A 27,203-nucleotide genomic window follows, 5' to 3' on the forward strand; every position below is an offset into this window, starting at 1 on the left:
GGTAGCATGTGACTGTTCGTCAGATGAGTACAGTAGTGATGGGAAGGCCTGGAGGAGGAGAAGGGATTTCAGTTGAACCTTCCAGGATAGGTAAGATTTGGATAGAGGAGGATGGGATAATCCTTTCAAGGGTGGAGAAAAGAAGTTGGGGAGATGGCAAGAGCAAATGCAGGGAGACAGGAATGTAAAAGATTGACTTGGCACAGAGTAAAGTAATTCAGAGGAGGGACATACTAGGGGATAATGGATGGTAGGTGGTATGGGTGAAAGTATCCTAAGAGCCTGGCTTTGTGTCGTAGATAAAGGTTATAAACAGTTGATTATAGTTCAACCACCTGATCCTGAGGTTGGCTGCGTAGGAGATGCTTAGTAAATGTGGGCTGTTGAATACAGTTCCACCTACTGTGTAGTTGAGGACACTCATGAGGAAAATGATGCCCATGGTCCTGCAGCTGCCAGAGAAGATCGTGCTCTTTTGAGTTCTGGTATAGTTGGGGTTTTAGATTCTGTCTGGTATGCAAGAGAGAGCCACTGGCCGAGTGCAGTGGCTCATACCTGTAATCCCAGCACTTTGGGAGGCCAAGGTGGGAGGATTTCTTGAGACAAGACTGAACAACATAGAACCACCTCTTTACAAAAAAATAACGACAAACCAGTTGGGTGTGGCGGTATACATGGCCTGTGACCCCAGATACGATGGAGTCTGAGGTGGGAGGATTGCTTGAGCCTGGGAGGTTGAGTCTGTAGTGAGCCGTGATTGTGCCACTGCACTCCAGCCTGGGTAACAGAGCAAGACGCTGTCTCAAAAAAAAAAAAGGGTGAGCTTGGTGGCTCACGCCTGTGATCCCAGCACTTTGGGGGACCGAGGCGGGCAGATCACAAGGTCAGGAAATCAAGACCATCCTTGCTAACACGGTGAAACCCCGTCTCTACTAAAAAGACAAAAAAAAATTAGCTGGGCATGGTGGCGGGCATCTGCAGTCCCAGCTACTCAGGAGCCCGAGGCAGGAGAATGGCGTGAACCTGGGAGGCGGAGGTTGCAGTGAGCCGAGATCGCGCCACTGCACTCCAGCCTGGGCGACACAGCGAGACTCCATCTCAAAAAAAAAAAAAAAAAAAAAGCCACTGCAGGTCAGTGTCTGTGGGATAGAGTATTCAGAGTAATGCTTTAGGAAAAAGTAATCTGTCAGCAATGTGTACAATTTAGGGAAAGAAGCTAGTTAAAGTCAGAGAAGGCGGATAGATTGTTACTGTAATCCGGTTATAGGATGGTAAGTGTGGGAAGTTAAAATGGGAATGATCGCAATCATTGAGTTGATGTGGAGGAGGGATACTGAGTTTAGTTTTCAAATTTGCTAACTAGGCAAGTAAACCAGTTTAGAGGGAGGACGTACTGGGGGGTAATGCATGGTAGAGGATAGAAATTATGGTTAGAAGAGATAAATGGTTTTGGGGTTTTTAGACAAGTTGGCTTTGAAATAACACTTTGTGAAAGATAAGACCCAGCAGACAGGGTGGTGATAGAGGCTTAGAATTTAAGTGGGGGTTTGGGGTTGGAGATGCAGGTGAGTAAATCTTCTCCCTGATGGCTCAGTGAGTATTTGTGCTTCATTTACTTGTAGCAGACATAATAATTTCTATGTTAGTAACCTGTTAGAAATGCCTGCAGAGATTCTGATCCAGTAGGTCTGGGATAGGGCCTGTGTTACTGTATTCTGGATGAGAGCTCACAAAGATAAGTCCTTCACATAGGGACTAGTAATGTTCAAGGAGCCGTTCAACACATTGTGTGCTTTATTGTATGTAATCATAAGCCTGTGAGGTGGACTCTAGCCCCACTTTGCTGTTTTGAAGTAGGTTAAACAAGAGCCTGACCTCTCATATACTAAACTGTGTTGTCTCATAATTTCATTATGTTTCCAGCTTCATCCTTAGCATTCTTATGCTGCCGTTACTTGATTTTGTTTTCTGTTCTAGACACTATGTATTGATTTTCTGTTGTAGAAGATGAGGATTTAGCTCTTACCTTCTTTTCCCCCTCTCAATTCTCTCAATATTGTCGTATCACAGTGTTTGATAAGCAGTATTTGTTTACGTTATGACTAGTTAAATGTTGTTACAGCTGAGCCTTAGACTTTCCTATGTTTAATATTTTTTGTACAAAATTTTGCTTTTCTTGGGGTTTATAATTGCTTTGGTTTAATTTCATTTTATTAGTTACTAGGTCATTTTCTATTAGTGGTATAAATCTTCTCAGTTGTTTCTAGACACATCACTCAGTCAGTTTTATTCATTTCTTGGAAGATTTCTTTGTCTTGTAAGTTCTGCTGAATGATGATTATCCTCAGGTTTTCCTTTCTCTCTTTTTTTTTTTTCTTTAGATGGAGTTTCGCTCTTGTTGCCCAGGCTGGAGTGCAATGGCGCGATCTCAGCTCACTGCAACCTCTGCCTCCCGGATTCAAGTGATTATTCTGCCTCAGCCTCCTGAGTAGCTGGGATTATAGGCACCTGCCACCATGCCTGGCTAATTTTTTATTTTTAGTAGAGACGAGGTTTCAGCATGTTGGTCAGGCTGGTCTTGAACTCCTGACCTCAGGTGATCCACCTGCCTTGGCCTCCCAAAGTGCTGAGATTACAGGTGTGAGCTACCGTGCCTGACCATGAATTATTTTCTTTTGTTCCTTACATCCTCTCTATTGTGGGTGTGTTTTGATTTGTTTGATTTGGCCTCTTTTATGTTTAAGGCATCTTTCAAATCACTGGAGATCCTGGGCTGCCTGTTGCTATTTGGAAACAAAGCATTAAAAAACTGATTGGTGGCTGGGTGTGGTGGCTTATGCCTAAAATCTCAGCACTTTGGAAGGCTGAGGTGAAAGGATTGCTTGAGCTTAGGAGTTTCGAGACCGTCCTGGGCAACATAGTGAGAACCCCCTCTCTACAAAAATGGAAAAAATTAGCCAGGCGTGGTGGTGTGTACCTGTAGTCCCAACCACCTAAGAGGCTCGGGCAGGAGGGTCACTTGAGCTCAGGAGATCAAGGCTGTAGTGAGCTGTTAACCTTGCTACTGCACTCTGCCTGGGCAACAGAGTGAGACCCTGTTTGGGGGGAAAAATACTGATTGGAAGGCTTAGTTATGAGTTTGTGACTTTTCAATTGTTGCACTTCATTTATAGAGTGATTGGGAAGCCTTCAAATATCAATATGTGTAGGTCATTCCACTGGAACCAGTTACATTTCCCAGAGAGGAATTTTTTCATCTAGTGCTTCTTAAGGCTTAAATGTACATACATCTTACTTGTGCATACAGATCTGATTTAGTAGGTGTATCTAGGTTAGAGCTTGAGAAGGCATAATTCTCACAAGTTCCCAGATGATGCTGATTTATGCTTTGAGTTGCAAAGCTCCTGAGGGATTGGGGTGTGGGGAGGATAGACAGAAGGTGGTATTAGCTTAACTAACATTTTCAATACCGAGTGGGGAAGTTTCAGGAAGCTTATCAGCCTCCTCTAGGCAGAATGGCGATTGTGTCTTTTATGTATGTATCAACATAGTGAATATATGTTGAATATTGAATGTAAATGAGAATTGAAGTTGTAGGAATTGATGATAAATTGGCAAAAATTGTAGAAGCTGGTAAGGGTAAAGGAAAAGTTCTCTCGTACATTATAGCTGCATTTCTTTGATTATCAGTGAGGTCGAATGTTTTGTGTTTATCAACAATTTGTATTTTTCCTATGAGTTGCCTGTTTGCCTATTTATATCCTTTGTCTATTTTTATTTTGAGTTATTTTTCTTGTTGATATGAAGAAGCTATTTGTGTATTATGTTACTCCTTTGTAATATATATTTTTGATACTTTTTTCTAGCTTTTTACATATATATTATTATTATTATTATTATTTTTGAGACAAGGTCTCACTCCGTCACCCAGGTGGAGTGCAGCGGTGGTATCTCAGCTCACTGTAAACTCTGCCTCTGGGGTTCAAGCGATCCTCCTGTCTCAGCCTCCCAAGTACCTGGGATTGCAAGTGTTTGCCACCAGCCCTGTCTAATTTTTGTATTTTTAGTAGAGACAGGGTTTCACCATGTTTTCCAGGCTGATCTTGAACTCCTGGCCTCAGGTAATACACCTGCCTTCGGCTCCCAAAGTGCTGGGTTTACAGATGTGAGCCACTGTGTCTGGTCACTTTTTACTTACATTTTAATTTTATGACTTATTTGTGGAACAGAAGTTTTATGTAATTAAATCAGGCCTTTTTTTCTTTATAATTTCTGGTTTATAATTGTTGTGGAAGACCTTTCCTAACCCCAGGATTATAAAAACATTTTCATACCCTGTTTAAATACTTTTAAATTTAATAAATTAATTTTTTTTGCATGTGTGGCATAATGTAGGTATCTAATTTTGTTTTTCCAATGACTAATTTGACTTACTCCAGTATTGACTGGCAGAACCATACATTTTCTTCCACTTAATAACCTCTTTTGTTATTAAGGTTCCTACTGTTACTTCCTTGTTTTTTCTTGGAGACAGAGTCTTGATCTGCCACCCAGGCTGGAGTGCAGTGTTGCGATCTTGGCTCATTGTAGTCTCTGCCTCCCGGGCTCAAGCGATCCTACCATCTCAGCTTCCTGGGTAGCTGGGACTACTACAGCATGCCTGGCTAATTTTTGTAGTTTTTGTAGAGTCAGGGTCTCACTATATTATCCAGGCTGGAGGTCTCGAACTCCTGGACTTAGGCCATCTGCCCACCTTGATCTCCCAAAGTGCTGGGATTACAGACATGAGCCGCCATGCCCAGCCCCTGCTGTTACTTCTTGATTGTATAAGTGAATAGCCAAGTTCCCTGTTGCCTATGACAGCATTAATATGAGTAACAAACAGCAAAGACTTGAGCTTCTGGTCATATTTGAGGTGATGAAAAGGAATCATTTGTATTTAATTAATTTTTACCTGTCAGACTGGGGTGTATTCATGTGAATTTGGGGTAGAAATAACCTTTTTCGGTTGCAGCTTTTGAGAAATCATTTGTGTTATTAAGGGAATTAATTAAAGGCCAGCCTTCCAGAGAAAGCAAGAGTTGAGATAGGGTTAGGATGGGCTTGGGGAGGTCTAGCCAGTATGGAACTTTCCTGGACTTTCACAAAGTTCATCTCCTGGGTCACAGAATGTATAACTACCCATTTTACATTCTTGCCACTCTCACTCACCCATTTTCTGATATGTTGAGAATCTTTATGGCATGCCTGACAAAGGGAGATTGTGCCGTGTTAAGGAACCCAATCAGTGAGGTTTTATCACAGTGGTATATCCAGGGTTAGTTACCTGACACAAGCTTTTAGGGAATGTAATTGTCATAGGACCTGAGGTGATATTTTTAATGATTGCTCAGTTTGTTTTTTTGTTATTTTCTGCTCTGAGTAAAATTTTCTCTTATGTATTGAGATGCTTTTGTTTCTCTTCACAATATAGCAAATGGAAAGGCGACAATAGCAGTGTCAGTTCCTTATGTATCAGCCCAGATGGAAAGATGTTGCTTTCAGCTGGTCGAACAATCAAACTATGGGTTTTGGAGACCAAAGAAGTCTACAGAGTGAGTGAATCAAATTACTTGTAAGCATAAAAATTACAGTAAACATGGAGAAAGGCAGAAGTTTGAGCCATAAAATATTATTTTAAGAATACAAATTCTTCATTGTCAGGGACATCAAATAGTTTAGTGGACAAAAGTTAGCCTCCTAATCTGATTTGTTGATGTTAAAAAGACTACAGGTGTCTACTTCAAATGTATTGGAAAAATGAATAGAACCAATATTCAAGAAACAAGATTTTAAAAGAAATTTAAATATATATACCAACTGTGTATCCACAAAAAAGAAAAAGTTACCTTATAAAAAACAAAATAGATTTTGAGACAGGATCTCTCTCTGTCGCCCAGGCTGGAGTGCAGTAACGCCATCACAGCTCACTGCAGCCTTGACCTCCCAGGCTCAAGCAATCATCCCACCTCAGCCTCCTGAGCAGCTGGGAATATAGGCGCTTGCCACCATGCCTAGCTCAAAAAAGATTTTCTTAATAAAAAAATTTTTTACTATGTGATGATTATGGTAATTTTGATTTCTAGCCTACTTTCAGCATTTAGTCCACTTACTGTATTTGACTGTGGAGATTTAGTATTACATTTTTGGAGGAGGAAAAAGCTTTCACTCAGGGCTTACTGAACATTTGGTGCTGTGATGATGCCTTAATATTGTGGTTTCGACTCACTGAGAGTAAAATGAGGACCTACAATTCCTTGGCTGTGTCTGAGCACCCAAGTGTACGCCTTTTAAAATGGATAGAATTAAGTGAATCTTTAATTCAAGAATGTAAGAAATAAAGGTGCAGAGTGGTAGGGTCATGGGAGTTAGAAGGAACATCTAAATTTTCAGTATTTTCAGATGCATTTTTTTTAAGAAGTGGGAGTATTGTAGCACAAATAGCCTTATTTGCTTAGAATTGAATTTAATAGTTACTTCATTGTGAAGCTCTCCTTTCAGATATGTATCACATATGGCTTGTTTATGATACATATATACTATTAATTTTTGTCCCTGCTTTGAATCTGCTCTCCTAACTGGGATTTAACTTTCTCTAGCATTTCACAGGACATGCAACGCCAGTTTCGTCACTGATGTTCACTACCATCAGACCTCCTAATGAGAGCCAGCCCTTTGATGGAATTACAGGTCTTTATTTCTTATCTGGAGCAGTACATGACCGGTTGCTTAATGTCTGGTATGTAGTTCTTTTGGATTTGGGAGGTAGCATTGAAAGAATCTGTCAGAGCTTATGTAGTTAATGTAAATTATGACTGTGGGACTTTGTTGTATCTAATATTGGATTTACATTGAGTCATAATAAAGAATTGAGCCTGTCTACAAAACAGATCTTTCTGAGAAAAAAATTAAGTGCATTATGTAATAAAGCCTCCTGTGCTTGTTTAGTGATACAGTGGACTGAATAGTTTTGTGGTTGGGCAATTTAGAAATAACTTTTAAAAAATTTAGAAAGACCTTTGATTTTGAAATATGTGGCACCACTGGGTTAATGCAGTAATGTCTGTTTATGGAGGGCATACAAATTCCTTGGCTGTCTGAGAATTTCCAGTAACCCCTTTTTGCAGTAGCTGCTATTAACTAGTTCCCTTTGAAACCACTTTTAAAAGTTAAAATCAGGCCGGGCGCCATGGCTCACGCCTGTCATCCCAGCACATTGGGAGGACGAGGCGGGCAGATCACGAGGTCAAGAGATCAAGACCATCCTGGCCAACATGGCGAAACCCTGTCTGTACTAAAAATACAAAAATTAGCCGGGCGTGGTGGCACACACCTGTAGTCCCAGCTACTCGGGAGGCTGAGGCAGGAGAATTGCTTAACTCAGGAGGTAGAGGTTGCAGTGAGCCGAGATCGCGCCACTGCACTCTAGCGACAGAAAGAGACTCGGTCTCAAAAAAAAAAAAAATCGGTGATACAAAGTCATCAAAAAAATTTTTTAGAAATTTCCTGGATTTTATTACAGCATCTGATGGTGAAGTTGGCTTGAAAAAAAACCATCCTGCTATTCATAGACAAAATAAGTAGAGATTAGAGATCTTTTTAGATCTCTACTTTTCTCATCTTAGTAATAATTAATTGAGCATGCTCTTCACCATATACAATTACTATGAATTTATACAAGATAATACTCATTAGAAGTGGGACTCATCCAATATGTATTCCTTAAAAAGGTAGTTGTGTGGGGGTCATAAGTCAAAATGTGGGCCTCTGTTTACCTTCAAAACCACCAGCAAAGCCATAATTCCTAATTATGACTCTTATAATTAAACAGATTTGGTTTTCTGTTTCGTGTTTGATTTTTGAGAAGAGCCAATGGAGATAAATTCTTTTAGTTTTAGAGGGTCTAACAATTACATAAGAAATTAGTAGTACTAAAAAATTAAAATCTACTACCAGCATTCCCTGGCATTACTGAGTTGCTTCAATCTCAAATGTTTTACCACTTAGGCTCCCTCATACGTAGGAGTCTCCAGCTACAAAATTTCATAATATAAAATAAAAGTTGCTTTAAAAAAGTTAATCTTAAGAACCTGAATAGTATCTTGGTATAAAGGAAGTAAACTTAAAATTAACCATACACACAAAAGAAAAATATTAAAACCCATATTGAAAAGCTGCCCAACGAGCTCTGTAAATTTGCGTGGGGATAGGTAGAGCAGGCCTAAAGTTCCCTGATAATTTCCTTTGAAAGACACATTTCTGTGAGTACATAACATGCAAAGGCTTCTTGCTGAGCGAAGATTAAAAGATCAACCCCAGTACTATCTTCTATTGATTAGTCAAGATACTGTGTATAGTGGTCTGATGGCAGAGATTTTGAACATACATGAATGACTTCATGTTAGAGTGCATCTTACTCAGAATTTTTGCATGAAAACATTTAGAATTTATCAAATCAACTCTTAATTTTCTTCTGGACTCCAAAGAAGCTGATTTGAGTCATGTTTGTAAATCATGTTTGTTATATATTATTTTTTAAAATGTGTACCTAAATTTTAAAAACAGCTATATTGAAGTATAGTTGACATGTAATGAACTGCACATACCAGAATGTACAAACTGATGAATTGTAACATACATACACATTGTGAAACTCTCACCACAAACAAGATGTTGAATGCGTGTCTTCATGTCTTCTTGTAACCTCTCAGTTTCCAGACTTGTTGACAGGTTTTGGGCCATTACAAATAAAGTTGCTATGGACATTTTTTGTGTACAAGTCTTTATATGGACATGTGATTTCATTTCTTTTGGGTAAATACCTAGGAGTGCAGTGGCTGGATCATATGATAGGTGTACATTTAGCTTTTCAAGACATCACCAGATTTTTTTTCAAAATGGTTGTATCATTCTGCATTTTTACCAGCAGTGTATGAAAATGGAAATTCCTTCACATCCTCATCAACACTTGATATAGCATTTACTTTTAGCCATTCTAATAGGTGGGTAGTGGTATTTTGTGCTGTTAAATTGGCTTTCTCTAATGGCTCATGATGTTAAGAGTCATGTTTTTGCGTTATGGATATCCAGGGATCCCAGTATCATTTGTTGAAAAGATTATCTCTGCTGACTTGGTTTTGCATATACCCCTCCCCCTGTAACCCCGAACATCTACACACACCCACACATCCCTGCACCCACACTCTTATCCCTATATCAGTTCTCATTTATAGTTGTTAAGTCCTATAAAGTCCCCATGAACACTGATTTAGGCAATAACATTACTCCTTTGGGAAATAGAAGATTAGGTTCCTGTGAGCCTCCAGTTACAACATTTTTGTCATCTATTTATTTTTTGTTTATATTATTTGTATTGTAAAGATAGCCAACTTGTAACATTTTTGTCATTAATATATAAAACCTTGTTTTATGTTTGTTTCTATTTAAAGATATTTAATGCATATATTTTTGATTGATTAACTTGGAATTCAGAGCACTACAACTCATGTCTGAGTGAAGCTTATTTAACACATATTTTCACTGTAAGGCACATCACAGCCTTCTTGTGCTTAGGAACACCATAGAACACTTCAGAAGTATGCTTGGGGGCCATTTTAAATAGTGAAATCTCCAAGAAAGCACAGAAATGCAAAAAACATGGTACTAGGTGAACTACTTGTTGATAGTATGAAAACGGCAATGGGAAGGTAGCTACCTTAGCTGAAGACGTTGAATGTGTTAGGCAACTCAGATTTTTCACTAGTCTACATGACTGAAGGAGCATAAAATTGTCACAGTGATTTTGAGGTTACAAATAAAATTTTGCAAAAGATGAGTTTGCAAATAAGGAATCCATGAATAGTGACAATCAGTTGTATACGTGTGTATATATAGGTCTGTTTCTGTGCTCTTTACTCAATACCATTATCATGTTAATTCTCCCCAAATTGACCTACAGATTCAATGCAGACCCATTCAAAATCTTAGCAGGCTTTTTTGTTTGAGAAATTGACAAACTGATTCTAAAATTCAAATGGAAATACAAATGACAATAGGCAAAATCATTTTGAAAAAGAAGAAAAACATTGGAGGACTAAGATTGATTTCAAGACCTGTTATCAAGTAGCATTAATCATGACAGTGTGGTGTTAGTATCAAGGTAGACAAACAGATCAATAGAAAAGAACAGAATGTTACTCTTGTTTAAATCTGCTACAAATGCATTATTGCTTTCTCTTTTCTCAAGCAACCATGTTATATGGTAGTGACATGGATGTTTCCCTTGTTTTGATCTTTAGTCACTTTACCAGTTTTCAAAAGATGACAAAGCTATTGGGAATCTCATGTGCCGATCTCCCTGCCCCCTTAGGTGTTTGCCTTTTTAGAAAAAAAAAATTAAATCTGTCTTGCGATCTAATTGCTGGTTTTGTTATCTAGGCAGGTCCGATCAGAAAACAAAGAAAAGAGTGCAGTGATGTCATTTACAGTTACCGATGAACCTGTCTATATTGACTTAACTTTGTCAGAAAACAAAGAAGAGGTAAATGGCTCGATTTTTGAGAATTTGTTTTTGGGTTTCACAGATGTTATTTTTACAGTCAAGGTTTTGATGATTTAATGACTTGAAAAATAGAGAGGACCTGAGGGAATAACAACAAACTGTAACAAAATTTAGACTGTCAAAGGAACTTAAATCACTGTGATAATCTCTTATGGGGGAAGGGAAAATTTTGTACAGGACGGTAGTAAATTCAGGAACTCGTTATGTGAATTAAGAAAAGTTGTTGAGGCCGGGCGCGGTGGCTCAAGCCTGTAATCCCAGCACTTTGGGAGGCCGAGACGGGCGGATCACAAGGTCAGGAGATCGAGACCAGCCTGATTAACACGGTGAAACCCCGTCTCTACTAAAAAAATACAAAAAACTAGCCGGGTGAGGTGGTGGGCGCCTGTAGTCCCAGCTACTCGGGAGGCTGAGGCAGGAGAATGGCGTAGACCCGGGAGGCTGAGATCTGGCCACTCTACTCCAGCCTGGGCGACAGAGCAAGACTCCGTCTCAAAAAAAAAAAAAAAAAAAAAGTTGTTGAGATGGATTTTGTTGCTAGGAGTATGTATATACTGTTTTTTAATCAGATGAAATTGTTGGTGATAGGTCCTAACTAAGGGGTGTGTGTGTGTGTGTGTGTATTTGTTTATGTATATATACATATAAATAATCTCTTTTTTAAAACATTTTTTTGAGATGGAGTTTCGCTCTTGTTGCCCAGGCTGGAGTGCAATGGCTTACCACGACCTCTACCTCCCGGGTTCAAGCGATTCTCCTGCCTCAGCCTCCCGAGTAGCTGGGATTACAGGCATGCGCCACCATGCCCGGCTAATTTTGTATTTTTTAGTAGAGATGGGTTTTCTCCATGTTGGTCAGGCTGGTCTCGAACTCCCTATCTCAGGTGATCCACCCGCCTCAGCCTCCCAAAGAGCTGGGATTACAGGTATGAGCCACTGCACCCAGCCTATATATGTATATATTTTATAAGAATGATGTCCTCTTGTTTGCTGCCTATAAAAAAAGAATTTTTCATGTAAAAATTAGGGATTCGATGATTAAAGGATTAAACCTGTTGTCACTCAAGTACTTGATGTTTCTGTTTGACTAAAGCTTTGCAGGATTTTGATTTGCGCAGAATCTCATGTTTTTAATGCAAGTTAAGGATATTTCACTTTTAACTCAGTTTAGTTTTGAAATGCATATTTTGCATTAACCTCTAGGATTTAGAGATGATTTAGACATTTTTCATCATGTTTTAATACTTTGAAAAAGTGTTTTGGGGAAAAAGCATTTGTTTAAAACTAAAAAAAATTTGGTTTAATGTTGTTTCTGGCTGGGTGTGGTGGATAACTTGAGCCCAGGAGTTCCTGACCAGCCTGGGCAGCATAGCGAGACCCTGTCTCTACAAAAAATAAAAAAATTACCTGGACATGGTGGCATGCACCGGTGGTCCCAGATACTTGGGAGGCTGTGATGGGAAGATTGCTTGAGCCTGGGAGGTTGAAGCTGTAGTGAGCTGTGATCCTGCCACTGCATTCCAGCCTAGGTGGCAGTGAGACCTCGTCTCAGTAAATAAGTAAATAAATAAATATATACAGCTTCTGTTGCTAATAAACTTGGCTTTCTAATATGAAGTGGGGGCCATTGATGATCAGATCAGTGATTCCCTATAAAGATTTTTGTCTTTAAGAAAACTAGTAGGGGCCAGGCGCAGTGGCTCACACCTGTAATCTCAGCACTTTGGGAGGCCGAGGCGGGCGAATCATGAGGTCAGGCAATTGAGACCTTCCTGGCTAACACGGTGAAACCCCGTCTCTACTAAAAATACAAAAAATTAGCTGGACGTGGTGGCAGATGCCTGTAGTCCCAGCTACTTGGGAGGCTGAGGCAGGAGAATGCTGTGAACCCGGGAGGCGGAGTTTGCAGTGAGCCGAGATAGCACCCCTGCACTCCAACCTGGGCGACAGAGCAAGACTCCATCTCAAAAAAAAAAAGAAAACTAGTAGGAATCCTACACTTAATTACAATGATGATTTAATGTTATTATAAAGTTGTTGGACACGCTTGTACATATTCAGTGTGATCAGTGCACTCACTATTCTGATGATTGGACGTTCTGATCATAGGGAACTCGTGAGAAACATTTTGGTATTTTCCCCTATAACTTTTTTTTTTTTTTTTGAGACAATGTCTCTCTTTGTCGCCCAGGCTGGAGTGCAGTGGCATGATCTTGGCTCACTGCAATCTCCGCCCCCGGGTTCAAGCAGTTCTCTTACCTCAGCCTCCCTAGTAGCTGAAAATACAGCCTGCACTACCACGCCTGGCTAATTTGTGTACTTTAGTAGAGACAGGGTTTTGCCATGTTGGCCAGGCTGGTTTCGAACTGGCCTTGAGTGATCTGCCTGTCTTGGCCCCCCAAAGTGCTGGAATTATAGGTATAAGCCTGTAATTTTTTTTAGACAAAATCTTGCTCTGTCACCCAGGCTGGAGTATACTGGTACAATCTCAGCTCACTGCAGCCTCTGCTTCTCAGGTTCAAGTGATCCTTCTGCCTCAGTATCCCAAGTAGCTGGGACTATAGGTGCATACCACCACGCCTGGCTAATTTTTGTATTTTTCTAGTAGAGATGGGGTTTTGCCATGTTCGGCAGACTGGTCTTAACTCCTGACCTCAAGTGATCTGTCTGCCTTGGCCTCCCAAAGTGCTAGGATTACAGGCATAAGCCACCCTGCCCGGCCAAAAGTTTTAAACCTTTATTTGTGTGTGTGTGATTTTTAGAGGTAGGTTCTTTAAGTCTAAATACAAGTAATTTATGGAAGAAAAATCACTTTCCTTGGAGTAGTAAAACTTGCCACTAGTCTATGTAGAGAATAGACTGAGGGGTGTTTTTGGTTTGTTTTTTTGTTTTTGAGACAGAGTCTCCCTCTATCGGTCAGGCTGGAGTGCAGTGGTGCGATCTCAGCTCACGGCAACCTGTGCCTCCCAGGTTCGAGCAATTCTCCTGCCTCAGCCTCCTGGGTAGCTGGTACTACAGGCACACACCATCACACCCAGCTAATCTTTGTATTTTTAGCAGAGATGGGGTTTCACCATGTTGGCCAGGCTGGTCTCGAACTCCTGACCTCAGGTGTTCTGCCTGCATTGGCCTCCCAAAGTGCTGGGATTATAGGCGTAAGCCATTGCGCCTGGGCAAGACTGAGTTTTTACTTTCTTTTTTCTGAGTGAATTCTGTTGCTACTTTTAGATTTAATTTTAGGTTTGATTCAGAGTTTATCTTGGAATACTGTTGGCATTATATTTAAAATGATCAATAATAAAAGAGGGAGCACAACTGGTTTTTTTTGTTTGTTTTGCTTTGCTTTTGAGATGGAGTCTTGCTTTGTCACCAGGCTGGAGTGCAGTGGCACAATCTCAGCCCACTGTAACCTCTGCCTCCCAGGTTCAAGTGGTTCTCCTGCCTCAGCCTCCTGAGTAGCTGGGACTACAGGCGCATGCCACCATGTCCAGCTAATTTTTGTATTTTTAGTAGAGACGGGGTTTCACCATGTTGGCCAGGATGGTCTTGATCTCTTGACCTTGTGATCGGCCTGCCTCGGCCTCCCAAAGTGCCGGGTTTACAGGCATAAGCCTCTGTGCCCAGCCTTTTAAATAATTTTTTAACATATTAAACTAGGAGTGATGGATCAGGAAGCCAAGATCTAGTTCCAGCACTTCATATAAGATTGTAGTTAACAGCAATAAGTTAGAATTAACATTCCAAAACAAAACTGATTATGGTATTGCAGAATAATCTGCTTATTTTATCTTCAAAAATTGCCAGCCTCTCTATAGACAGTTGGAGATTAGATTTGGATGCCTGTCAGTTGAAGTTGCAGAACGGAGAACTAGAAAATTTGATGACGGGGAAATGATCTCTTCCCCTAAACTTTGTTTTTCTTTTTTTTTTTTTCGAGATGGGGTTTCACCCTGTTGCCCAGGCTGGAGTGCAGTGGTGCCATCAAGGCTTACTGTAGCCTTGACCTCCCCGGGCTCAAGTGATCCCACCCCAGTCTCATGCTGGGACTACAGGCGTGTGCCCACCATACCCTGCTAATTTTTATTGTATTTTTTGTGCAAATGGGGTTTCACTGTATTTCCTAGTCTGGTCTCGAACTTCTAGGCTCTAGCTATCTTCCCGCCTTGGCCTCCCAAAGTGCTGGGATTACAGGCCTGAGCCACCGTGTCTGGCCCTCCCTGACAACTGCCATGTAGCACTAAACCTCAGAAAGACTGAAATTTTCTCTAATAAAATGTCTCCTTTCTGAAATTTCTTATTTTTAAATACACCAGTAAAGAATTTTAAACATTGTCAAAGTTGTTTTCACAATGGAAGTTAGTCTCTTTTTTCTAGTTTTTAATTGATATATTATAGTTGTGCAAAGTTAGTCTTAAAATGTTTTATATATTTCATTTTCTCTCAATGTATTGGCTACTCCCTGAATTCTCTCATTACTTTTGTAACTAGAGTAGGGATAGCAGTGTTTTGAAAGTACTTTCATTTAAGCTTTCCTTAAGAAAGTTCCAGAATTTTAAAAAATGAGCTTTAGAGAGGCTGACAGCAAGAGTCTGTTAGGTGGAAGCATGCAGGGAGCCTAGGCCACTCATTGATAGTGGACGGAGGGAGAGAGGCAGTAAGGGCTTATAACACCCCTTTCTAGGTGGATAGGGGCGTCTCCAGACAGCTTAGGCCACTTACGTTGACAGGGGATGGAGGAAGAGAGGTGATGAGGGCTTACAACACCCCTTCCTAGCCATACATGCAAAATGGCTTTTTCTGTATTCCCGGCATGAGGGCATGTGAGCTCCACATTGTCAGCCTTTGCACTTGGTGGTAACTTTGTTCATCTAACTTCGAGGGCCCATTCTCCTTGATTGTTACCTTCTTGGCTTAAATATTTATCTAGAATCTTGACACCACCACCACTAGTGGTTATTTTGACAGAGGTAATTATTTTTAAATGGATTCTTGCTGTTTTTATTTTATTTTATTTTTTTCTGGTTATGTAATGGGGTGAGAAGGAGAGCTGAGTTTTCATAAGTTAGATTGGGGACTGGAGTATGTTATCCATTATAATACGTTGGTTACATTTTTCTTTCAGCCTGTCAAGTTGGCTGTTGTTTGCAGAGATGGTCAAGTCCATCTTTTTGAACACATATTAAATGGGTAAGTAAGAAATTTTCCAAGTAAGAAATTTGTTTCTTTCCCTGACTTGTTACTTGGTCATACTCCCACCAGGTTATTCTTTGCATCATATTACTATTCAGCTAGATTATTTTGATAACAATTTTCTTTGTCCACATGACTATATACATTGCCAGTTAAAGCTGGGTGTCAAATTTATATATTTGTGATGAGGAGAGTGGCTTTTTATGATGCATCCTTAGTAAATGTTGGATAATTCTAATGATACATTTCAGAAGAAAGTGGCTCAGTTGGAGAGATTCACTTGTGAGCCTTGATGATGTTTTCTTGATCTTTGAGCGTGCTTTACTTTCCCTTGCCAGTGCTGTTGTTTTCATGGACAGAGGGGAGGATTGTTGTTAGGTTGTGTAGCAGTCATAGACCAGGAGTGAGCAAACTGGCTTGCAGGCCACATTCAGTGGAGACCATTTGGGGTCTGGAGAACCTGAAATTTTTATTATTTTGCCCTTTTCAGAAAACTTGCCAAACCTTGTCATTATACTGTAAACATGGTCTGAGACTCAGTTTTGCACACAGTTAAGCTTTAAAATGGTTTTAACCTCTTGTCAGTTGGCACCCTTCTTTTAAAATACCAGTATAGGAATTTATTTAAATATAAACAGATTATGAAAAAAGTGTATACTCATTTCAAAACACCCAGGATGCCCAAACACTTGATTTTAAAACCTGAGTCTCCCTCCATTGAGTTCTGTTCCTCTCAGTGACTGTTAACCTTTTAGTGTGTAACTCTTGAAGCTTTTATTTATAGAAGGATGTGTGTACCTGGAATATATAATTGAGACTCAGAAGAAGTGGGGCCTTTGGTGGCTGGCCACAGTGAGGATTCCCTGGGCAGTGGCAAGCCAGTGAAGGATTACAAGCAGAGGATTCGATGAGCTTTGACCTAAATTAAGACAGTCATTCGTTGAGAATAGACTATAGAGGGCGAAAGGCTAAAGCAGAGATCCCAAATCCTGGGTCTAGAGATAATTGTGGAGTCAGGATGATAGGAGGAGTAAATTGGAAAGATAGGGATCATGAGATGCTTACACCTGGAATATTATGCAGGATGTACACTTGTGGAGAATAAGTGGTAATAAGATATGTAGGGTGTGAGGAGTTTGTGGCTGAAATAGTGAGGAGCATGTTCGTTTGAGAAAGGAGTAGACAGATCTGAGTGTCAGAAGTGTCCGTCAACCTGGACACTGGGTGTGGAAACCACTAAGAAAGGAATTCATTTAGAGTAATATTAGAAGTAATGACCTCAAGCCATTGAAATCTTTAAGAAATGTGGATGGCGGCAGAGATCATTGGATGATGGCAGGAGGGAGCGGTAGCTGGTATCTGGTGACAAGAATTGAAAAGATTTTAGGGACAAAAAAGGGATAGACTTTTGTTTTAAAGTGTTAGTGAAGAACAAGGAACTCACTTGCATCATGTCCAAGGCCACTGGCACAAAGGGTATGGGAGAGAAAACAGGTACAAGTTGGGAGTGCTGCAGGGACAAGCCAGGGTAGAGGAAGAATGTGAAGAGAACCCCTAGAGAAGCCATTGAGGACATAATTTTGCTGCTGGAACTACATTCCAGAGGCTTGCTGAGGCTTTTGGGGGTTGGGAAAAACTGGAGACGGGACTGACTGGAACAGGGCACGGACAGAACCATACAGAACCTGAAGTACAGGGTGGCGAGAGAATGTTTGGCAGTTTGGAGTTCTTGGTGGGGCCTGAGAAAATGAGAGAGAGGGGGAAGTAGGTCTCCAGGCTGATTTTGGTGGTGAGGTTTTGAGCATGGGTAGAGGTAGGTGAGATCTTGAAAGGAGCACTCATGTTCCAGAGACCCAGGTGATTCCTGATGGCAGTATAGAGGCTAGAGGAGGGTCACATTTCATGACTTGATGTCAGTTCCAGAGAGTTAGTGTGAGACGTTTTTTCAGATTCTCTAATCTCATTTCCCCCTCCATTTCCAGGTACTGCAAAAAGCCTTTGACTTCAAACTGCACAATTCAGATAGCAACACCTGGGAAAGGCAAGAAATCAACACCAAAACCCATCCCTATTCTAGCTGCTGGTTTTTGCTCAGACAAAATGTCATTGTTGCTTGTATATGGCAGTTGGTTTCAGCCTACTATTGAGCGAGTGGTACGTAGCTGCTACTCTGGAGTAAAGCAATATAGCATCCCTATGTCCATGGAAGAGAGTGATTTTAAAAATAACAACATTGGTCTTTAAGATAAATAATTTATTCTTTTTTAATTAAAGGATTTCTTCATGGAATGGTTTATTTTAATTTTGAGAGCTCTATATCCAACATATTTTAACACCTGGTCAATAGAATCCATTGTTTGAGTTATTTGTATCAGCCCTCTCCCTTGGTACTATGTTTTAAAAATCTGGTGTGTATTTTGCACTTCTGGCATATCTCAGTTTGGACTAGCCACATTTCAAGTGCTCAGTGCCACATGTTCCTGGTGTCTTACCAGTTGGGCAGTACAGGTATGACTTAGTTGAATTTTGCCTAGTTACGAAGATATGAATCTTAATAATAGGGTCTCTTAGTGTTAACAGTCATTTTTTAAGTGGAAATGTAATGGGCAGTGCAATGATTTAACGTTGTTTACTACAGACATTTCTGTGAAGACTTGTGAGTTATCATAAGCATGTACAATACGTTATTTCTTAAGCTTGCATTTAAAATACTTTTACTTAGTATGGTCCTTAGCAAGACTATGAGTGGACTATCATATGCCCACACAAGCATACATACATATGGTTTAATTTAAAAAAAAAAAAGGGAGAAAAGTGTTAAGCTGTAAACATGGCTCCTTTCTGTATGTGAATTCCATCCCTCTCTGGTTGCAGCCATTGTTAACTATTTGTTTTGTGTCTTTCCCGATATTGATTAATTACATGGGCATATAGAATTATGTATTACTTTAAATCTTTGTTTGCTGCATCTGACTCCCCCAATCCTATTTAATATGTCAGAACATACAGATGCATTTTGTTAATCATCAGTGCTATCTCTGACTTGCTTATGGAAAGGACAATAGGAGAGTTAAGAGTAGAACCATTTACTATTTTGAGCACAGACTATTTCTTAAAAGGATGATGAACTGATATGTTTTCTTTAAAACCTGTTACATTTCAAAATTCTGTTGACCTTTAAAAACAATAAATGTGAAAGATTCAAGCAGTTCATGGCTGAGGAAAGTAAACCTTGGTACCCAATGTCTTCAGAGTTACCATTTGTCTTAACTGCCATCAGTCTGAGTGGTGATCATGGTTAACAATTGAGTATGGAAGCCTTCTATACTTTTTAATATTTTATAAAAACGCACAAGTAGTCATTTATTTTTCATTTTGTTCTTGTTTCCATTTGCTTTGTTTGACACTGTCTTTTTTTTTCTTTCCTCTCATCTCCCCCTTTAAAAAAATATGTTTTCAGGCTTTAAACTCCAGAGAACCTCATATGTGTTTAGTAAGAGATATTTCAAACTGCTGGGCCCCCAAAGTAGAAACAGCTATAACAAAGGTGAGCACATTACAAATTCGAAGTTTTAAGAAAAAGGATATTTCTTTGGGTGAATTTGGGTGAATGGAACTGTTACTTAGTATTATGATTAAACTGAGTTTATCTTTTTATTCTTTAATATCTTTATTCTCTTGTCTTATAAATTTTGTGGGATTATGCTTTTAGATGTCAAGATTGTACTCCTGATTTGTTGAGTGAATGAGTGAATAGAAGACTAGCAGTTGAAGACCTTGGATGTGGTTCTTCCCTGCCCACCATGCATAATCGTCTGGGCCAGGAAGAATGTAGGGATAAATATCAATATCAGATTTACCAATAGATGGTTTTTATCAGTCTCAGTGCTTAAAAGAGCATTACTCCCCATCTCTGCTAAAAATACAAAAAATTAACTGGGCGTGGTGGCGGGCGCCTGTAGTCCCACCTACTTGGGAGGCTGAGGTGGGAGAATCACTTGAACCTGGGAGCTGGAGGTTGCAGTGAACCGAGACCATGCCATTGCACTCCAGCCTGGGCGACAGAGCAAGACCGCATCTCAAAAAAAAAAAAAAAAGAGAGCATTACTTTGCTGAGAGGAATGCTGTATTTCAGGGTGTAGTAAAACCATCATGGGGTTAGAATTTAACACTACAAAAGCATATGAACATCATCATGGTGCTCTATTTTGCATATAACTTGGTGTCTACATGTAGGGGTCGTGTTTCATGGTTTAATGAGAAAGGGAAAGCCAAGACATGCTATGATGACATCCATATGGTTTCGCTGCTGGCTGAGTTTCAGAGATGACACCTTTCTCTTGGCTGTCTGAGCATTTCTGGCAGAGATTGAATTCCGGAGGTAGTTGTAAAATGTGTAACTTCACTTTTTAAATTTTAAAAAATCATTGTGTCCTTATGTAATCTGTAGTTTTTTAAAGCCAGTCGAATTTAGTAGTGGGGGCTTGTATACCAATGTTAGTGACACTAAATATTAATAAGTTCTGATAACCTACTACCATCGGGCCAGTCGGATTTTACTCTTATGTGGTATTGTAAGCTTTAAATTCACAGTCTTTCAGATTGTCACCTAAAAAGTTTGTCAACATTCAATTTAAAATATGTCTTAAATTAATATTATGTTAAATTAATTATATTGCATTTTTCCAAGAGAGGAGCCCTTTTAAAAGCTGTTTTCTCATTGAGGATACGTAAGGACTAAGGTATGATTTCCTTTTTCACATTTTGGCTATTCCTGTTGAACAGGTGAGGACACCAGTGATGAATTCTGAAGCAAAAGTTCTGGTGCCTGGGATTCCTGGTCATCATGCAGCTATCAAGCCCGCTCCTCCACAAACCGAGCAAGTAGAGAGCAAGAGGAAATCAGGGGGAAATGAGGTAATGCAACCACTTTGACCATATATTTGAGTTTGTGATTTAAAATTACTGGGAAATTATGGCCGGGCGTGGTGGCTCTCGCCTGTAATCCCAGCACTTTGGGAGGCCGAGGCAGGTGGATCACGAGGTCAGGAGATCAAGACCATCCTGGCTAACACGGCGAAACCCTGTCTCTACTAAAAAATACAAAAAATTAGCCGAGCATGGTGACTGGTGCCTGCAGTCCCAGCTACTCAGGAGGCTGAGGCAGGAGAATGGCGTCAACCCGGGAAGTGGAGCTTGCAGTGAGCTGAGATGGCGCCACTGCACTCCAGCCTGGGCGACAGAGTACGACTCCGTCTCAAAAAAAAAAAAAAAAGAAAAAAAAATTACTGGCAAATTCTAATAAGTGTGTTGGATAGAGCCAAAGTTAAATCTGTAGAAATTTACTGAGATTTCTGCTGTTATGCTCTTTATGCTCTCTTTTATCTTCACCATCCTAGGTTTCAAAATTCTAGATTGTCATCTTTGTTTAACGGAGAAGATGGAACCTTTAGTAACTAGAGAGGGTGCTGTTTTGACCATTAGTTAGTATTTAGCTAGGTAACATAAATGGAATAAGTCAAGCCAGGACTTGCTGTGATGACTATTATTGGGTTTCGCATGTTGCTGAGTTTCAGTGATGCCTCTTTTCTCTTGGCTGTCTGAGCAATCCTGGCTAACTTAGTGCCAGTTGGTCTCTAAAAGTAATAGTCATTATAACTACGTAAGTGTTTATGATTTTCATTTTTTTCTCAATTCCCAAAATCCTTTGTGGTTACTGTACATGTCTGTGCAGAGTTGTTTTTTGTCTTCCATTCACATTCTTCCCTCTTACATAAGGAATCTGGAATTTTAACTTTTATTCTTACAGAAATACTGTGTGTGTTTAGCTGATTTTACTTTAATTTTTATTCTTTTGTTTTTCTTTGTCCACTTCGAAGGATAATTTAACTGATTTTAAATGTGTTTATTGGGTGGTGCGGTGGGGATAACATAGCTTCATAAAACATGTTCATAATGTGTTCATAAAAGTTATTCCTCAGTTACGTGATAGATGACTTTAAAAATAAAGTACCAACTTTCTTTGGCGTGGCCTAGTTTCAACTTCTTAATTTCCCCATGTCCTTTTTAATATTTTTTGTGTTAGGATAAACCAAGCACATCTGTTTTGCTCTGTTAGTCATAGAACAAATTTCTTTTTGACTTAGTTACTAAGAGGCTGACAGAACATGTAAGACTTGATTTGGTCAGGAATCAGTTCTATACAATTGAGGGTGTTTGTTGTTGTTTTTGTTTGTTTTTTGGAGATGGGGTCTTATCCTGTCACCCAGACTGGGGTGCAGTGGTTTGATCTCAGCTCACTGCAACCTCTGCCTCCTGGGCTCAAGTGATCCTCCAACCTCAGCCTCTTGAGTAGCTGGGACCATAGGTGCATGCCACTATGCCTGGCTTATTGTTTTGTAGAGACAGGGTTTTGCCATGTTGCCCAGGCTGGTCTTGAACACCTGGGCTCAAGTGTTCCGCCTGCCTCAGTCTCCCAGAGTGCTGGGATTATAGGTGAGAGCCACCACACCGAGACCACAGTTGAGTTTTTGTATAGCAAATTGCATCATGTTTATTTACACATAACTGTTAAGTATTTATCAAGGACACTTAGTTGTAGTATAGCATATTCTAGCTAATCATTTGGAGCTCACCGTTAAAAATAGGAAGACTTTTTTTTACAAATTGTTTTGGGAACATAACGGTCTTTATGCCCTTGTAATAATATTTTGTTTCCTCCTGCAGATCTGAGGGTGACACCAAGGGGTAGTTGTAGTGGGGCAAGCTTCTCTGAGAATAGGTCTTAAGTCTTGGGTTTTAGAATCAGATGCCAGGTCCTTGCCTCTTCTGAAGGATTTTTATGAATGAACATTTTCAAACCATGTGCTTCTTGGGCCGTTGTTTTTTTCACTAGAATCTGGAAGCTTGGATTGCAGATGTTTCACCTGTCTCCAACATTGGCATTATGGTAATGAGGTTCTCTTGGAATAAGAATGAGCATATTAGTGTTTTCCAGGGTTGAGGTGTAAATCCTGTTTTTTTTTTTTTTTGTCTCCAAACTTCTTTAAGTCTCGTCTGGTAACACATTAACAATCCTTTCTGTTCTGTAGGTTAGTATTGAAGAACGCCTGGGAGCAATGGATATAGACACACGCAAAAAAGGAAAGGATGACCTCCAGACGAATAGCTTTCCAGTTCTTCTTACCCAGGGCTTAGAAAGTAATGATTTTGAAATGCTAAATGTAAGTATGTAGCAATTTTTAACTAAATTAACATGGTTAATATTTCTTAGAAAATGATTGACATAGCACATTCACAGCTGTGAGCCATCATGTTACAGAGCCATTTGGAATGTAATGTTTTATGAGTTTAGTCAAACATGTATCACTTGGTGGCATTATACAGACAGTCACCAACCTACAAAGGGATTGCATTGAGTTATTTTGAACCTGGAATGCATTTTCTCATAGAAATACTGTTCTGAATTACTAGGTTATTAGGCTTTAGTTCATAAAAGCCTTTATAAACATAGTGTAGCTGAATGATAATACTCAGCATTCTAGATCACAATTTATATTTTTTTCTGTAGGAAAATGCGTTCCTGAGTTTTTACTCTGGATTCCAGAAACTTATTTCCCCCTGGCCGTGAGAGGGGGCAGTGAGGTGGAACCTTGGCAATGGGTAGGAGGTTTGGGGGAAAATTCAAGAGGGTTGGGGGTTATGTTGTAAAATATGTAGAGGTAAAATTACTAGAAACTTTGTATAATGGGAGACATTTTTGATTTCTGTGTAAGTTGGTGACTGCTTGTATGAAGTTACTCAGTTTGATTCTCGTAAATTCTACAGTTTGACAGCATTCTATCTAGAACATTTAAGTGAAAACTGGTTGGATTCAAGTACTGCCTGATCAGATTAAAGCAGTTGACATTTGCTAATGCGTTTATTCTGAATGACTCAGAGCAGTGTTATGATTTCACTGAATGTCAGTGTGACTTTAATCCATAACCTGTGAGTAGTGTGTCTGATTTTACTTGATCCGTTTTTTTAGGGTACATTGATCCTAAAATTACTTTTAAAATAGTTTGTGAATGTATTGTGGAGGTAGATTTTAGTTTACCATGGCATAGAAACCTGGGTGAAGATTTGGTGAAAAATCTGTAGAAAACAATTAATAGTGTTTTTGAAACGGAATATAACTTAACTGCCCTCATTGCCTACTAATTATGCTTTGAAACCTTCCTCAGTAGGTACAAATGAATCGAGTACAAATTTTTGCTTTTTCTTATTAAGAAACAGTTCAAAACATTTAGAATAGTACAGTGGGCCATCACGAACTCATTACCTAGTTTCAAAAATTATCAATACTAGCCAATCAACTGTTGATTTGTTGATAGTCTCACTTGTCTCCCCAAGTTATGGTGAAGCAAGTCTCAAATGATTACATACATTTTATCCATAAATATACCCCATTCAACTTAAAACATCCTTTTAAAAAATAACCATAATCCATTGTTGCACCTCAAAAAAGTAATTCTTTAAAAATTATCAAATATTAGTGTTTATATTTTCCTGATTGTCTCAAAGTTTTTTTTTAAAGTTTTGCTTTATTTATTTATTTTTGAGACAGTCTTGTTCTGTAGCCCAGGCTGGAGTGCAGTGGCGCAATCTCAGCTCACTGCTATCTCTGCATCCCGGGTCCTGGTTCAAGCAATTCTCCTGCCTCAGCTTCCCAAGTTGCTAGGATTATAGGTGCATGACACCATACCCAGCTAATTTTTGTATTTTTAGTAGAGACGGGGTTTTACCATGTTGGCCAGGCTGGTCTTGAACTCCTGACCTCGTGATCCACCCGCCTTGGGGTCTCAAAGTGCTGGGGTTACAGGCATGAGCCACTGTGCCAGCCTATTACTTTCTTTAAAACAAGATTTCAACAGAGTCTACACTGTATTTAGTTGGTATGCCCCTTCTGTGTCTTGCAGTTTATTTTTTTGGAGAAGTTAGGTTATTTGCGCAGTAGAGAGTTCCATGTTCAGTATTTTGCATACTGCATCATTGTGGTATCATTTAACACATTGCTTTGTCTATCTTATTCTCTATATAGGTTAGATCTAGAAGCTTGACGATCTAGATCTAGATCTGGTTAGATCTATAAGCTAGAAGAGATTCAGTTTAAAATCATTTTTGGCAGGAACATTTCAAAGATGTTAATGTGTAACTTTCATTAAGTGTTATAGGTTGTTGAAAGGAAAAGTAAAATGCTGTTTATGAAAACACTTCTTAAATTGTATAGGTTACTTAGGTAGAAATAATAGAGAAGTGGTTGAATGATGAAAAATTGTGTGCTTGAAAAGTATAGAGCATAAAATACACATGCCCCTCTGCTTTTTTTTTTTAATGAGACAAGGGTCTCTGTCACCTAGGCTGGAAGGGCAGTGGTGCAATTGTAGCTCACTACATGAAATCCTGGGCTCAAGTGATCCTCCCACCTCAGCCTCCCGAGTATCTGGGACTGCCATAGCCAGTTAATTTTTAACATTTTTTTGATAGAGACAGGGTCTGCTGTGTTGCTTAGGTTGGTTTCAAAGTCTTGTTCTCAAGTAATCCTCCTGCCTTAGCCTCACAAAGTGCTGGCATAAAATAACCCTTTCAGAAAATTTTTATTCTGTTGATTGATTGATGGATTGTCACCCAGGCTGGAGTGCAGTGGTGCGATTTTAGCTCACTGCAACCTCTACCTCCCAGGTTCAAGTGATTCTCCTGCCTCAGCCTCCTAAGTAACTGAGATTATGGGTGTGTGCCACCACACCCGGCTAATTTTGTATTTTTAGTAAAGACGAGGCTTCACCACATTTGCCAGGATGGTCTCAAACTCCTGATCTCAGGTCACCTGCCCCTCTCGGCCTCCCAGAATGCTGGGATTACAGGCGTGAGCCACCGCTCTCAGCCAAGTAAACCCTTTTTTAAAAAAGAAAAGAATGGACGTTCTTATAATGTATTACCTAGGAGATTATGCATTTATACATTCTGTACTCTAATAAAGAAAGAGGGAAGTAACATTTTTCCCTCTAAAAAAGTTTTCCCCCTTCTCAAAAGCTGCCTTATGAGGATACATAGTTATGAGGATATTAAAAATAAGAACAAAAGAAGAATGTGAGCAGTGACAGGGGTACAACGTGGGTGCTTGCAAGAGGTTAATACTGTCTGTCATAGAAAACCTGGCATTAACATTAATGGCGTTTGGAAGGTGGAATTGTAACTCAATGAATTAGTCTGTAGCTTATGCAAAAAGAGAAGCGTATTTATGTAATTCATGGCACCCATAGGAGATACTTTTAAATATTTTAAAAAGCATTTAAGTTAAATATTTTTTAAAAGTTCCATTTATAGTAGTACCAAAAAATACCTAGGGTATATCTAAAACATATAACTGTCTCTACACTGAAAATTAAAACAGTTGAGAGAAGTTAATGAAGACCTAAGTAAATAGAGGTCTAAGCCCTGTTCATGGGTTAGAATATTCTGTATTTTAAGGGTCAAGAATTCTCCCCAAATTCATCTATATATCTAATCCATTCTCAATTAAAATTCCAGCAGTCCTTGTCAGCCACCTTCATAGAAATTGACAAACCTATCCTAAAATTTATGTGGAAATGCAAAGGACATTGAATAACCAAAGAAATGGTAAAATAAAGAACAAGTTGGAGGAATCACCCAGTTGATTTCAAAATAAAGCTCTAGTAGTCAAGATAGTTTAATATTGGTGAAAAAATAAATATAGATTAAGGGGCCAAAACAGAGTCCAGAAATAGACCACATACAATTGGAAAAAATGGATCTCAGTTTTATCTCACCTTCACAAAATCAATGCAAAATAGACTGTAGACTTGACTATAAAACCTAAAACTACAAAACTTCTAGGAAAAAACAGGAGAACATCTTTGTGAACAGGAGTGGAGAAAGATTTCTTAGATATAGCACAAAATGCATGAAATGTTAAAGAAAAAAATTGGTCATTTGAACCTTATCAAAATTAGAAACTTCTGTTCTTGGAAAAACAGTGTTAGGAGTATAACAAAACAAGCTGAGGGCTGGTAACAAAATATTAGCAACTCAAGTTAGACAAAGGATTTGAATCTGAACTCAAAAGCAATTGGTAAGGGTTTGAACAGACACTTCACAATAGAATTCAAATGGCCAATAAGCACGTGTAAAGGTATTATGCATTATTAATTATCACAGAGAGGCAAATTAAAACCACAATGAAATAAAGCTTGCATACACCCCTTGTAGGTTGATAAAAATGAGACAGACAGACAATAATACCATCTGTTGGTGAGGATGTAGAGCAGCTGAAGTTCAAATATGTTGTGTTGCTGGTGGAAATGTAAATGGTATAACTACTTTGGAAAACAATTAGTTTATTAAAAATTGAG

At 39.3% G+C, this 27,203-nt stretch overlaps 1 protein-coding gene and 3 non-coding genes across 4 annotated transcripts in view; all 4 read left to right on the forward strand.

Annotated features, from left to right (window-relative positions):
- Window positions 1-27,203, forward strand: part of WDR43 (WD repeat domain 43) — a 56,676-nt gene that overhangs the window by 13,619 nt on the left and 15,854 nt on the right. Inside the window, exons 4-11 of the mRNA XM_007971063.3 lie at window positions 5,474-5,594; window positions 6,639-6,778; window positions 10,477-10,579; window positions 15,722-15,786; window positions 17,772-17,943; window positions 19,250-19,336; window positions 20,575-20,706; window positions 22,881-23,012. Coding sequence (XP_007969254.3) covers window positions 5,474-5,594; window positions 6,639-6,778; window positions 10,477-10,579; window positions 15,722-15,786; window positions 17,772-17,943; window positions 19,250-19,336; window positions 20,575-20,706; window positions 22,881-23,012 — 952 coding nt within the window. The remainder of the gene's footprint in view (window positions 1-5,473; window positions 5,595-6,638; window positions 6,779-10,476; window positions 10,580-15,721; window positions 15,787-17,771; window positions 17,944-19,249; window positions 19,337-20,574; window positions 20,707-22,880; window positions 23,013-27,203) is intronic.
- On the forward strand, window positions 6,230-6,314 carry LOC119627430 (small nucleolar RNA SNORD53/SNORD92). Its single transcript, XR_005243624.1, has one exon. It is a non-coding gene; the product is annotated as a small nucleolar RNA SNORD53/SNORD92 (small nucleolar RNA).
- On the forward strand, window positions 20,068-20,145 carry LOC119627428 (small nucleolar RNA SNORD53/SNORD92). The gene has a single exon (XR_005243622.1). It is a non-coding gene; the product is annotated as a small nucleolar RNA SNORD53/SNORD92 (small nucleolar RNA).
- Window positions 21,320-21,397, forward strand: LOC119627429 (small nucleolar RNA SNORD53/SNORD92). The gene has a single exon (XR_005243623.1). It is a non-coding gene; the product is annotated as a small nucleolar RNA SNORD53/SNORD92 (small nucleolar RNA).

Source organism: Chlorocebus sabaeus, chromosome 14 (assembly GCF_047675955.1).
Source record: "Chlorocebus sabaeus isolate Y175 chromosome 14, mChlSab1.0.hap1, whole genome shotgun sequence".
In the NCBI taxonomy this organism is placed as follows: domain Eukaryota; kingdom Metazoa; phylum Chordata; class Mammalia; order Primates; family Cercopithecidae; genus Chlorocebus; species Chlorocebus sabaeus.